The sequence below is a fragment of the Astyanax mexicanus genome, chromosome 1 (assembly GCF_023375975.1).
Source record: "Astyanax mexicanus isolate ESR-SI-001 chromosome 1, AstMex3_surface, whole genome shotgun sequence".
Classification (NCBI taxonomy): domain Eukaryota; kingdom Metazoa; phylum Chordata; class Actinopteri; order Characiformes; family Acestrorhamphidae; genus Astyanax; species Astyanax mexicanus.
In genome coordinates this window covers 22397426-22412075 of record NC_064408.1, presented here as the reverse complement: position 1 = coordinate 22412075, position 14650 = coordinate 22397426, and the positions used below count along the sequence as shown (strand labels likewise).

The following is a 14650-nucleotide window of genomic DNA, read 5'->3' as shown; positions in this document are numbered from 1 at the left end:
TATTAGAGAGAAATAATGTGACCGGTATATTGACTATAGTCTCGGATGTAATAATGAGGGTACATATCCTGCTCATCCCTTAGGCCCAAACACTGGCTGTAACTAGGAGATAATAGTCTAATTTGAAGTGTAGAACCTGTATGGAAATGAGCAAATTTGTTGGCTGCTCATTAAAGGTAATGAAAGTAATAACAAAGAGCAGATGTAAGCAGTCCTGCTCAAACACTTTGCCATGGAGACAGAGGCTTCTCTCTCCCTCTCTCTCTCTCTCTCTCTCTCTCTCTCTCTTTTACTTCATCTCTTTCTTTCTGTCCCTCTCAGTTTAACTCAATTTAAACCATATATGTGCAAAGGAAGCTAATGAATGCATTCAGCAATTTGTCAACTTGCACAAACACATCCCTGTAGAAAACTTTTACCGATAGAATAGAACTCTGGAGCTGTTAAACATGAAGCATTAGGCAAGATGGAGTGGGCTAGACTGGTATAAATGCCCCAGAACTGTAGAATGACGGTGCTCTATATGGTATAAATAACTGTTTCCTTGGAATGTGCTATGAAAACAGCTGCCATCTGTAAATATAACAGTAAAATTTAAGGAATAAACCAGGTTATAAGTAAGAAGTTCCCCAGGAACTTACTGCTTTAGTTAAACTAAACACCAGGCAAAAATACAATCTACCACATACAAAAGCTTACTAAATTTGACTCAGTTATAGACTGTAAATGGGTAACATATAGAATCTACTATATGTACTATATTTTATAGTGTGTGGCTAGCATCACTATTACAGCACTTCATTGGTAGCTATATATCCCAAATATTTAAAGTGTGATGGCCAGGCAGCTCGGCCATCATTGACTGAAGAATGAACTCTGAAACTATACCAGCAAAATCTGTAGGAAGAGATGTGAGGACATTTGTATGTGAGCTCAAGAGAATCTCAAGTGAACATGGGTCATGCACAAGACAACGACCTGACCCTAAGCACACAAGTGAATCTACCAAAGAGTTTTGGAATGGCCTAGTCAGTCTTAAATGAATCCAATAGAAATGTTTTGTAAGGACCTGAAGCAGCAGCTCATGGTGGAACTTGGGGGAAACCATGAACATAACAGTGCTGAAGCTGGTTTGTACAGAGGAATGGATGGAGATTATTCTAACCTCAATGTGCAGGACTAATGAACAGTTACTGCAAAGAATGTTCTAATGTAGGGGTGGGCAGTATGGCCCTAAAATAATATCACAATATTTTTTTTAAGAATACACTGCTATATCTTATAATATATAAATATATACCTTATATATTCAGGATTAAAGTAAAATAAATGATACTGGATAGATATAATCTGTCTCTAGTAGATATATGGGAAATGAGAACAGTGTGATTCTGTAGTAGCCTGATGTGATAATTAGGGATGGGTGATATGGAATAATATTTCAGGGTATAATATCGTTCACGATATTCAAAAATGTTGGTGATAATATTGCATACGATATGGCACACTCCTATTTTAAAGTGTTCAAAAACTGGTGATTTTTGGTGTTTGTGGGGAGGTAGAATTCCTCATAAAACCCATCCTCAGCGTTGACGTCAGGTCTGGAGGTCTGGATGATGCAGCAGAAGCAGCAGCAGGAGATGAACTCTAATACTAAAACAATGCAAAGCAAGGAAACACAGGGCGCACTCCACCAACCATGCGCCTCGGGGAGGAGGAAAGGGGCGGAGCTGAGAAGAAAAAAAAGAAACCTCTCGAGCGCAAAACTTCAACACTTCTGCTTTTCAGTCTCACTGAGCGCGAGGCACGAGGAGGTACCGCGGAAGAACAAGCGCGTGGGTGGATGATACCGAGAAAGAAAGAGAGAGAGAGAGAGAGAGAGAGAGCGCTAACTACACCGGCCGTGGCTGGAGTTTACGATACGCACGCAGCGCTCGGGACGCGCGAGGTGTGACTTTTACTGTGTTTTACTGTGTTTTACCGCGTTCACTACAGTTTATCTCTGAGTGGGTCAGCGTAAGATGCGCTTGCGGTTAAAGGATAGGGGGTCCTCGCGCAGCTGCTGTTCTCCCGTGGAGCGTCGCAACAACTTCAAGCGGAGATGAACGGCACGATGGGCACGGCCCATTCCCGGGACCCCACCATCCCGGCCATCATGTTCATCTTCGGCGTGGTGGGCAACGTGATCGCGGTGGTGGTCCTGCGCAAGACGCGCAAGGAGCAGAAGGAGACCACCTTCTACACGCTGGTGTGCGGCCTGGCCGTCACCGATCTGCTGGGCACGCTGCTGGCCAGCCCCGTCACCATCGCCACCTACATGAAAGGCCGCTGGCCGGGCGGGGACCCCCTGTGCCAGTACTCGGGCTTCGTGCTGCTGTTCTTCTCGCTGGCCGGCCTGAGCTTTACCTGCACCATGTCCGTGGAGCGCTACCTGGCCATCAACCACGCCTACCTGTACAGCCGCTACGTGGACCAGCGGCTCGCGGCGTTCGCCATCGCCGCCATCTACGTGACCAACGTGCTGTTCTGCGCGCTGCCCATCATGGGCCTGGGCAGCGTGGTGCGCCAGTTCCCCGGCAGCTGGTGCTTCATCGACTGGCGCACCAATGCGAGCGCGCACGCCGCCTTCTCCTACATGTACGCGGGCGTGAGCTCAGCGCTCGTGCTCGTCACCGTGGCGTGCAACGTGCTCGTGTGCGGCGCGCTCATCATGATGCACCGGCGCTTCGTGCGCCGCACCTCGCTGGGCACGGACGGCGCGCGCGTGCACGCCGAGCTGCGGCGGCGGAGAAGCTTCGCGCGCATGGCCGGTGCCGAGATCCAGATGGTCATCGTGCTCATCGCCACCTCGGCCGTCGTGCTCATCTGCTCCATCCCACTTGTGGTGAGTCTGGGCTGGGGGCTTTAATGTGCTGGAAGACTCACTTTTGATTATCCAAATTGTCCGAAGTGTCCAAACATTCATTCTAATGATTTAGTGAATGAAGTACGCATAAATAAAAATAAAAAAGTAGAAAAGTTAGCTACAAGAGTAAGTGGTTCCCAACCCCAACCCTTGGTTCTGCAGGATTCCCCAGGTTCCACTTAGCCAAGAACTTTTATTAGTTCAGTAAGTTAGAACATTTCTGAGCCTTGTCTTTTCTATTTTCTCAGTTCCCAGATCGTTCAATCTGTCAAGTTGTCTGGACGTTCTGAAAAAAAAAAGTTTTTACATAATGTTTCTACAACATAGCAAAACATTTGCCTGCACATCACTGTGATTACATAGCTGCTGAATCAACATTCACTCAGTGTTTCTGCATCATTATGAAAACCATTTCACCAAAGTCATTTTTGCATGTTAGCAAAACATTTTCCTTATGTTCTAAAAACATAAAATCAGAAAACAAAATTAAGAGACCACTGAATCAGTTCCTCTGATTTTGCTATTTATAGGTATATGTTTGAGTAAAATGAACATTGTTGATTTATTCTATAAACCACAGACAACATTTCTCCCAAATTACAAATAAAAATATTGTCATTTAGAGCAGTTTTTAATTAATATGTTGTGGAATAACTGGTTTAATTACATTTTTCATGCATTTTGCAATGTTCTCTTCCACTACTCACACACTACTACTTTTGAATAACTTTATGGCACTCCTGGTGCACACATTCAAGCAGTTCAGCTTGGATTGATGGCTTGTGATCAATTTGGTAAAATCAAAGAAACTCATTTTTAAGTGGTCTCTTATTTTTTTTAGAGCTTTATATGTAGTAGTTGAGTCAAAGTTTTACAGGTTTCTCACAATGTTACAATCTCACAAGTTGGGCTGTTGTGTATGAAATGTTCCAATAATGCTGTTTTTAGAACATTCCTGGAACATTGTTTCTGCAGTATTGCAGGCTAATCTGCTTGGAAGCTTTAAAAAAAATCATTGCTAGCTTGATCCTTGCACATTTTAGTGTGCAAGGTTTTCTGCTCTAGCAAATCACATTAAAAAGCTGTAAATGAGCTAAATAGCTGGATCATCTGTGGGGTAGGGTGTTCTCCAGGACCAAGGCTGGTTGGGAACCACTCAAGAGGGCTTATAAGGTCCCCCAGCAGTGGGTTGTGGAACAGTAGAACCATGCATTCAATTCATTTGGAATTAACATTAGTATGATGATTTTTTATTTTTATGATGAAATTGTCTGGATGCAATAATTTTTTTCTACAGACCTCCAAAAGATAGAACACTGTTACCAAAAGCAGAGGCGGGACAAATTCCACATTATTTTATGTAATTCCAGGAAAATGTTGGACACTTTTTGTGTAGATAGTAATGTAAGTCCATCCGGAGCCAAAGCGTGTGGTAAACACTATGTAAAATGTGCAGGAAAACAAGCAAGGCTTGCATTTACTACTATGGTGAACATACATATGCAAAGGGTGTTGACCTTTTTCTGCTCCAAGCAACCAGCCAAGTGACAACAAATCCATTCTTTTCAAGTAAGAAGCAGTCAGCCATTTATGTTCACTGATTGCCAGTGGCAGACTCGAGCTGCTGGATGGGCAAGGGCGAAAAAATACATTCATTAACAGCACCATTTTTTACATTTTCAAAATTGTCTGCTCTAGAGGGCACATCATCATAATTTCCCACAAGAAGAGCAGCTAAAAGGGCACTTCATCACTTTTTTGCCACTCTAGAGCGCACTTCAGTGATGCTTTTTCAACCATAGGGGCACTAAAGGGGGGCGGTTGTCCCCCCTACTCCTCACTTGATAATGTCTGCTATTGTTGATTACTTTTCTTATTTCAGTTCAAACAATGACACACAACGACACTCAAAATAGAAAAAAATGAAGGTTCTTCCAGGTTATTTAACAAAGACACCTCTGAAACCTCCTTTTTACAACAGTGCATACCCTTGTGTAGTGCTGGGCGATATATAGTCACAAATCAGTATCATGATATGAAGATTATTCTAACATTTTTTTTTGTGCAAACTTATTGACTGTTTGCTCAGCTCTACCCTCTTGTATTTATTTAAGCTTTTGATGCGCAACATGGGTCAAAAGTGACCCGGGTGAGTTTACATTTTCTATATCTTTGCAATAAATTAATTTAATCACTTAGTATTTGAGGTATTCCTAAATGAACTTGTTTTGATCATAGTACATTCTTATTTTATTTGTACCTTTTTTACTTTTTGAATAAAAGCCCTTTTTGAGTCACTATCCCTCTAAATCACACATAGGTCAAAAATGACCCGCATTCATTTTCTATGCTAATTCATATATGGCTGAGGGTTTCTTTAGAACAAATCCTCATTTTTATTTTATTTTCTTACTTTATGAAGAAGCAGCTTGTGTATTTCTATTTATTTCTAAGATATATCATAGAAACAATCCATACATGAATTAGCATATGAATGCGGGTCATTTTATACCCATGTGTGCTTTAGAGGGGCCGTGATACAAAAAGGGCTTTTATTCGAAAGGTAAGAAAGGTACAAATAAAATAAGGGTGTACTATGATCCAAAATAAGTTAATTGAGAAATACCTTGAAAACTAAATTAATTTATTGCAAAAATATAGAAAAATAAAACTCACGTGGGTCACTTATGACCCAATGTTGCGCAAGTTACATAGAAAATGAATGTGGGACATTTTTGAAACATCTTGCGCATTAGAGGGGGTGTGGATATTTTGCGCAACAAAATGATTAAGACCTTTTTGAAAATGTTACATTTACATTATGAGCTAAGGGACCCTTATTACTGAGGGTGCTCCTCTGTAATTTAAACTGTAATAGTTTCCTACAGTGGTGATAGTGGGTATACGGAACACACGGCTGCTTATCACAAAGAGCAGATCTCTAGTTTCATTGCCATCGACGGTGACTGTGATTCACTGAAAGTCTGTTAGCATTGTCTGAGGAGGCTGGAGATTGTGTAATGATAAAATGAATGGCGAATTTAGAAACGTGGATTAGGTTAGCAGGTGACGGCTTGCAGCACAGCAGTTATATAACATTTAGAATCAATAGGATTAGCCTGGGTAACAGTCACCAGTCTTTGCTTCAAACCCTTTTATTTACTTTGTTAAGAATGAAACAACATGCAGAGACATAAACTGGACGAGAGCACTCTTTCTGTTTCTGGCCACTTTATAAGAAACACCTTCTTTGGAGGTCCATATTACTGGAGTAAAAAGGCTGTAGAGGCTGCAGACATCTTCTAGCCTTTTGAATGATGGATAATTCTAACTTGTGGACCCCTGTCAGTGTAGGAGTAGACCTGTCACGATAATTAGAGTTTTGATTATTGTACAGTATATGAACATGACATTAATCATTTTTGCTAGCCTCAATATTTGTTATCAATAGTTTTTTTTTAGTTTTCTATCATCACTGTCCAGTAAAAACATGTACAGTATCTCTAAAACAAGAACTTTACAGGAGAAAGATACAACTTTCTTGACTTTCAATGAAAGGCAATGTAAAAAGAGTTTATTTCAGGCCATTTTGGAGAATTTATATTGGTCCATTCATCAAAATTCTTTTACACAGTTTATGGAGGGGCAGTTTGTGTTTTTAAATTAATATGAAGTAGACATAAAAATCAACACAAAATTTTTATGTTAATGTTTTTCATTATAAAAATATGTTTTATTTATGGCACCAGCTCTCTGCACCCAGGTCTAAGTAACAGTGTGTATTATTACTAAAAACATTTATATGAAACTCAGATGCTTTTTTTCCAAGTTTTTGGTCAATTCATCACGACAATTGTGCCTCATTGCTATCAGCTATAACCCACAGCAGCATAGCCCAATCAGCTCTCCCTCCTACACGCCCCTAAATGCACATTACCCAGTGCCCCTTCCAAACTACCCCTCCCATTCTTTATGTATTTTTTATATGTATTTTTAAGTTTGATCTGAGGTTGAAGTCAGCTTAAATCAGGGGATTTACTTACCTTTTAAAGAACAGATTTAAATGATTTAAAAATAAAAGACAATGGAAATTAAGAAGGTTGCATGATAATGGCATTATTGGCAAAAGTTACATTTTTAAAACTGATTTTTATTTTCACAGTTTAGCAACTAAAAGTTGTCTTTTACTAAGTCACACCTGAGTATTAGGTTACTTTGAATGCAATGATTTTTATTTTTTTTTTAATCTAAGAACTTTAACATTGGATAAAATTGGCATTGCTTAGCTAACACACTAAGGTATAAATCAAATATATCTATATTTTAGCAGTGAATAAGATGTTCCCAGTCTTTAGGGTATTCTGCACTGCAAAGTTTTACATTAAGGGGTGAAATTAGCCTACTTTGTACTCGGGTGCAAATTGTTATTCTCTTTATTTATTTAGGATATTTAACAATGTTTAAATATCAATTCCAATATCCAAATGTTCTTAAGAGTTATTAGTTGGCTTTTTTTATTGGCTTTTTAAGAGGAAGAATTGCACTAAATGCTATTATAGTATAATTATTATTATATATTTATATATTTCAATAAATGGTCTAGAAATTCTAAAAATATTGTTTATCACAATCATTTCTAAGACAATATATGCCCCCCAAAAAGTAGTTGTCGTGACAGGCCTACCTAGGTGTGACATTGCATAAAAACCTTTGCAACTCTTTTCTCTGCCTGTTGTACACTTCTGCCAGTGGCACAAACACACACACACACACACATACACACACAGTCTCGCATACCACTACCATGCCAGGATCACTGCTGTGTTGACCAAGCGGTGATGGATGGAGTAGAGGGTGGGTAAGAAATAGTGCAGCAGGACTGCAGATGGTCTGTAGTCTGTAACCGCTGACCTATATTGCAGCGTACACTGTAAACCTCATAAAGCTGCCAGTGAGCAGAAGGTCAAGGTAGGAGTCCCTCAACAAGATGTCAAGTTTATAGAGGTTTCAGGTTTAATAGCTGTGAATAGGTGTGAGGACCGTCCTTGTTCAGACACAAGAAGTGCAGCAGACAGTCACTGGAGAAGTCTGCCACCTGTGGGTGGAAAGATGTAAAGAACAGCTGCAAGTTTAAACCAAAAGCTTTTAAAGGCTTTTTGTGTAGATATATGGACATAGTCTCAGACTAAGCTCCTGATAGATTTTGAAAATGATGGAGTCTGCCAGAAGGGAAATGGTTATACACATCCAGTACTATACAAAACTACGATCAACTTCCTGTTTCTACACTCACTGTCCATCTTATCAGCTCCACTGAGTGTATATAAAGGTCCTGAACTTTTGACTATACAGAAAAAAGTATACAGGCACGATTTCTCGTATATCTTAAGGGGAATTTAATTTGACTGTAGTCCTGTAGATGTTTCTCTGTATCTGAATCTCTACATACTTTATTATCCTCCTTTTACCTTGTTCTTTACCGGGCGGCACACCATGGGAGCATCACACAGAATGAATTACCGTATTTTTCAGACTATACTGGATTATACCGCACTATAAATTAACATCTATTTTCTAGTCTATTTTCATACACAAGGCGCAGTCGAATTATTAGGTGCATTAAATGACAATGGGGAAGCGCCTAAGTAAACAAAACTATAATTCTTAAAAAAAAAAACATTTCATTTTAAAATCATACGAGTGCTGAATGTTAATCTACACAGATTTCTCTCCTGAAAACCGTTTATTTGGGTGAGTAAAGCGCCTCTGTTTTTTTACAGTAAGCTTAGATTTTCAGTATTTTGTCCAAGTATGCTAGCCTCAGTTAGCAAGCGCATAGTTAGCCTCAGTTAGCAGTGCTACCCAGCCACACTTAGCAGCGCTAGCCAAACAGCGCTACGCAAACATGGTTAGCAGTGCTAGCCAAACGCAGTTAGCAGTTTAGCTAGCCCCGGTTAGCAGCACTACCCAGCCTCGGTTAGCAGCGATAGCCAGCTGTGGTTTGCAGCGCTAACTCCCTTTTACTCTGTAATTTATTGGAGTGGCTTTACTGCTCCTCACAACCTGACCAGTAAAATTCATACATAAGGCGCACTGATTATTTTTGGGAAAATTAAAGGATTTTAGGTGCACCTTAGAGTCTGAAAAATATGATAATAAATAAGGTTATTATTTGGGTGTTGTGTCATTCTCAGCACTGCAGTAACACTAGCACTAGTGGTGGTGGTGTGTACGTATGTTGTGCTGGTATGAGTAGATCAGACACAGCAATGCTCATGGAGTTCTTAAACATCTCAGCGTGGGTCCCTGCTGGATTGATAATAATCTACCAACCAGAAATATCTAGCCCACAGCATATTTTGGGCACTGGGCCATGTCTGTGATCACTGAGAAAGGACTATAGAAGATGCCCAACACAAACTGTGCAGCTACAGAGCTTCTAGAGCTTCTCTAGTCTCTGATTTTACATCTACAAGGTGGAGCAGCTATAGCTATAGGTAGGAGTGTGTATAAGAGTGGAGGACAGCGAGTGATTAAACAGAGTGTTTAAGAACTTCAGCAGCACTGCATGGGTTTAAACCTTTGTAATAATGCAAAACAAAAGGGATTTTCTATAAAATAACACAATATTGCTACTTAATAACAAAGAATATTCTGTATTTTATGTTTAAATTAGGATATGTATGTTATTTATAATTTTTTTTCAGTGACTACACGTACATTTAAAACCAAATCCTTCTCAAAACTGATATTAAACAATGTTTTAGACATCAGGAAACATGTTAGAAACTTCTCAAAGCAGTCAACTTTCCCTTTAAAGTCATGAACACTTCGACTTCCACTACTGTGAAAAATAATGACTCATAATTTCACTAGGACAGCCCATTTCACTCCAAGCCACTCAGTGAAAATTGGTTTATATCTTAACCTTTTAGTTATGTAGAAATGGACAAATGGAATTCCCCTTAAGATATACGAGAAATCGTGCCTGAATACTTTCTTCTGTATAGTCAAAAGTTCAGGACCTTTATATACACTACAGAGAGGAAGTGTCGAGCAAAACAACACATACCGCCTGATCACACTGAAAACTGTCACGTAGTGCTGCTGTTTCAAATATGATATCACAGTACACTCAGCTCTGGGTAATGGAGTAAATGATGAATGAGGAGCCCTGTAGAAAGTAGTAAAACTAGTTTAAGCATCCAGATGATGAGCAAATCAGCTCTGATTAGCACAAGACAGATCCATGCTTTTTGAGACAATGTTACAAATGCGAACATTTCATTATTTAATTTAGATTTTAGTTTCATCTCCTAACATCTGAATTTGATGGTATATTGTTTCTGTTGTAAAAAAAAATGTATTTTCAAAATTGTAACTTTTTAAACAAAGGAAAAAAATTAACTTTGCAGTGGAAGTCAACAGCTCCAAAAAAAAAAATAAGAGACCACATAAAACTATGATTTTCTGTGATTTTAACAAACTAAAAACTTCTGGAATATAATCAAGAGGAATATGGGTGATCAAAAGCCATCAAACCAAACTGAACTGCTTGAATTTTTGCACCTGGAGCGGCATAAAGTTATCCAAAAGCAGTGTGTAAGACTGGTGGAAGAGAACATGCCATGACGCATAAAAACTGTGATTAAAACCACCAAATTATTTCACCAAATTTTGATTTCTGAACTCTTAAAACCTTATGAATATGAACTTGTTTTCTTTACATTATTTAAGGTCTGAAAGCTCTGCATCTTTTTTGTTATTTCAGCCATTTCTCATTTTCTAATAATTAACATTTAAAAAAATATCCTAAATATCTCTACATACTGTGTATGAATCATGAAACTACAGCTTTTATTTCCAAAAAGTGCACTTTGGCCAGTGAACATCTGTGCATACAGACTGAATCACTAAGATTTTTTAGGCATTTTTTATGTTTTGGGGAAACATGCTTAAATATTAGCATGTTACAGTTACTGCTATCTGTCATGACAGTCACCAGTAAATACCTTGCTTCTGGTCATTTGTTATCAGATGACATTAGCCATAACTATGTTATGATATGTGTCACGGTTCAAGCAAAGCATTTCCCAATTGGTTTAGATCATGAGGAAAATATGACAGGAGTGTGAAGTTGTCATCATCGTTCTAGTCCCATTTTACACCTAGTCATTTTATCTGTATAAAATGAATGTAAAAATATAAATGTAAATGCTTCCAACAAGCATTTAAAACAAATACTAATCTGACCACCCAAACTGTGTCTTCCTTTTAATCTCTGAGATTCTGATTTTATACATAGATTATAAAAATCCACTACAATACAATGGAGCTTTTGCAAAAGATACATTTAGTTAATTTAGTTAGATATACACCTCATCTATCTGTTATGTATCAGAATTGTATCTGGATTAGAGACTTTATATTATAACAAATATACAGTTCTGGAAAAAAAATAAGAGGCCACTTCAGTCTCGGAAACCCTGGTTTTTAATCACAATTTTCATGTATCTTGGCACGTTCTCCTCCACCAGTCTTACACAGTGCTTTTGAACAACTTTAAGCCACTCCTGTTGCAAAAAATCAAGCAGTTCAGCTTGGTTTGATGGCTTGTGATCATCCATCTTGCTCTTGATTATATTCCAGAGGTTTTTAATTTGATAAAATCAAAGAAACTCATAATTTTTAAGTGTTCTCTTATTTTTTCTGGAGCTACATAAAACAAATGTAAATCAAATTATTTAAATCATTTGAGAAGATGTTCTGAGATGCATTAAACCTGTATTATATTAGTGCAAACACATCTGTCTCTCCAAGATGGATTTAACACCCAAAACTCCTCCCAATACAAAGTGAAGCACCAGTAATAATTGCAACACAACAAGTAAATGTGCATGTTTTGTACCACAAAGCAGTTGTATTCCACATATGACTACAATCTAATCCAGGTACAATCCAGAAGCTAGTAACCAGGTGTAAACGGGGTCTTTACTGTTAGAAATAGTCACTATAGAGCCAAATAAGACTAAAGAACTTTCCATTTTAAACATGTTCTCTTCAGCCTTCAAGGATTTAAAATATCTCATTCTTGTATGTTCTTCTCTCCCAGGTGCGTGTTTTTGTGAACCAGCTGTACCGTTACCCAGAGATGAAAGTGGTCGAGGGCAACCCAGACCTGCAGGCCATACGCATTGCTTCGGTCAACGCCATTCTGGACCCATGGATCTACATCCTGTTGAGGAAGACGGTGCTGCAGAAGGTTCTCGAGAAGGTCAAGTGCCTTTTCTGCCGGATGGGCGGGCGGAGCCACGGTCCGGGCCACGGGGAGTTCCGCTGCGGTGGCGGAACGCGCATGTCCACGGTCATTTCACGAGACTCGCCCACACTGGTAGCGCAAGAGCTGCGAGATGTGGTCAGCACCTCGCAGACCTACCTGTACCCTCCTGATGTGGTGGAAAAGAACGGGGGTAGCATTTGCATACCCAGAACTTACCCCTGTCCAACAGAGCAGACGCTTTTACAGGACCCCCAGGGCTCGGAGTCTGTAAATGGGCAGAGCTCTGCTGGGAAAACAGAAAGGACAGATATGGAGGCTGAAAAGCAAGGAACGCAGACTGTGGTGTGCACCCAAGTGAGCAAATCGTCACAGAGTTGCAAGCAACAGATTCTTCAAGTGACCTTCACGGACGAGACGCTGAACTTACAAGAAAGGTGTATATGAGCTGGATCAGTTCAGTTCAGTGGTGTTTAATGAATGTACATGCTGATGATCCAGCAGAAGGTAAACTGCTTAAATGGAACTAAGGAAGTTCACAAGAACATGAGATATGGAGTGTTCTCAGTAAGAGAGACTGACAGCAAACACTAAAATTAGTGAGGTATGAGCCAACATGGGACGGGACAGGTCTTGCACGGTTAAAAAGGAACAAGAGAGAGAAAGTAAAAGAGAGAGAAGTCACTAAGGGCATTTTCACACGTACCTTGTTTGGTTCCAACTTCAAATCCAAAATATCTGACTAAATGAACAAAATTTAGCCTAACCAAAAAGAAGTGGTGAGCTGAACCATGATCCGGTTCGTCTGCTGTATAAAAGCCCTTTTATACACTTCTAGATTGTTCAGACTATTCTAAAGAAAGTTTTATATACAGCAGTCCTGGTGCAACAAACTATGTTACATTGATGATTCCTGTATCTACTGTAACTGTAGATTAACCCTTTAAAAAAAACAAGCCTGAATTCAAGCACCTGTGCATACAAATTGGAGTCAAATTGCAACAGGAAGGCAGGATTTATAGCACAGCATGTGGGAAAGCTAATTTCCAGACTCCCAACATTCTATAAATGTGTCAGTGTAAAGTTATAGAGATGTAGGAGACACAGGAAAGTTCTTTACACTGCATTTATATGCTTTTTATACGTCAAAGCATCGCAATGAATCCTATTAATGTACAATGGGACATGTTGGTTCTGTCAGGCGCAGCCCTGCAATGATTCATGGGACCGATTCTTTGATTCCGGGGAGCCAATAGTAACTTTATGCTAGTGAATCCATCCAATCTGATTTTTTCAATCCAATCAGACGAGAGCAGGTGTTTGTATTTACGTGTCATCAGTGCAGCGTATGAAACATTCTTTCCGTATTTAAATGAATTAAAACACACACAGGCGATTTAATTGGACAACGCAGGCAACGCCGCTGTTAATGCCCACATGTGGCCGATTGAAGGGGGGTGTATGTTCATGTCTGTTAACGCGATGGAGAAGTGTAAATGCAGTGTAAATCTGTTCACTAAACTGCAGTGTGAAACCAAAACCCAAAACTAACCAGATTAAATGCTCAGTATAGTATATAGCACACATTCTTGGTTCAGATTGTGCCTGGTCCAGACATTCAGGTGTGAAAACATTCAGAACAAGACAGAACACAGAAACTGTGAGAGTGCAGACAGGCAGTGATAGGCCACAACTAAATTACCATGAATGTTCATACAATACGTAGGCTAGAGAGAAGGAGGAATGGAGAAAGAAAGAGAGAGAGAGAGTCCCTGATAAACGAGCCTGGAGTCAAAGAACACGTGAGAAAAATTCTTGCCCGATTCTGTCTCGAATTTTGGTGGTTTAGGGCCGTTTTAGCTACATGAGAAAGCTCTGGTGCGCCCCAGGGGACGTCCAGAGCAGAAGAAGGATTTCTGCGTATTTCTTAGGAGTAGCTGATTAATCATACCCAGCTTTACTGGCAGCTCATGCAAGAAATCCTTGTTTATTTCCTTGTTATTTAGTGTTGGATGCGTTCCTCCAGATCACACCTGCAGATAAAACCTGACAGAGCTTTCAGTCAAGTTTTTTTTTTTTTTTTAGCCCAGTTAGGTTGAGAAACACTAATCGCTACAAACTCCCATTTTTTTGCTTAACATAAGGAAGAGAGTGAGGACTTCCATGAAACTCTCATAGAACCTTGACAGCAAACATCATGCTCTATAGCTTCAAACCTGATGCTATTTGTGTGACGGCTAGTTTACATGAATAGCATTATAAGCATGAAGTGTTTTTTTTGTTGACTGAATATGAGAAAACTGGAGATAAGAGCTTAATATCTCTCTGTTTCTATTCCGTATGTCCCTCATGATGTGTCACATTTTTCCCAGTAATAACATCACAGAAGCCATTACCACCCACAGCAGACAGCGTAGTGGGTGGTGAAGATTGTGGCTGGTAGCGTCTGGTTAGATAGAGTTGTCCAT

General features: G+C 39.5%; 1 protein-coding gene across 1 annotated transcript; it reads left to right on the top strand.

Moving 5' to 3' along the window:
• Nucleotides 1-1942: 1942 nt before the first annotated feature.
• ptger4b (prostaglandin E receptor 4 (subtype EP4) b) lies at nt 1943-13789 on the top strand. Its single transcript, XM_007258083.4, has 2 exons — nt 1943-2884; nt 12018-13789. Exons 1-2 carry the CDS (start codon nt 2102-2104, stop codon nt 12627-12629), a joined length of 1395 nt encoding a protein of 464 aa, XP_007258145.2. The 5' UTR covers nt 1943-2101; the 3' UTR covers nt 12630-13789.
• Nucleotides 13790-14650: the final 861 nt, after the last annotated feature.

Excerpts from the sequence above, each read along its gene's own strand:
- ptger4b (XM_007258083.4), top strand. The coding sequence starts at position 2,102 with ATGAACGGCACGATGGGCACGGCCCATTCCCGGGACCCCACCATCCCG. Across the intron at positions 2,885-12,017 it reads TCTGCTCCATCCCACTTGTG|GTGCGTGTTTTTGTGAACCA; the intron begins GTGAGTCTGGGC and ends CTTCTCTCCCAG.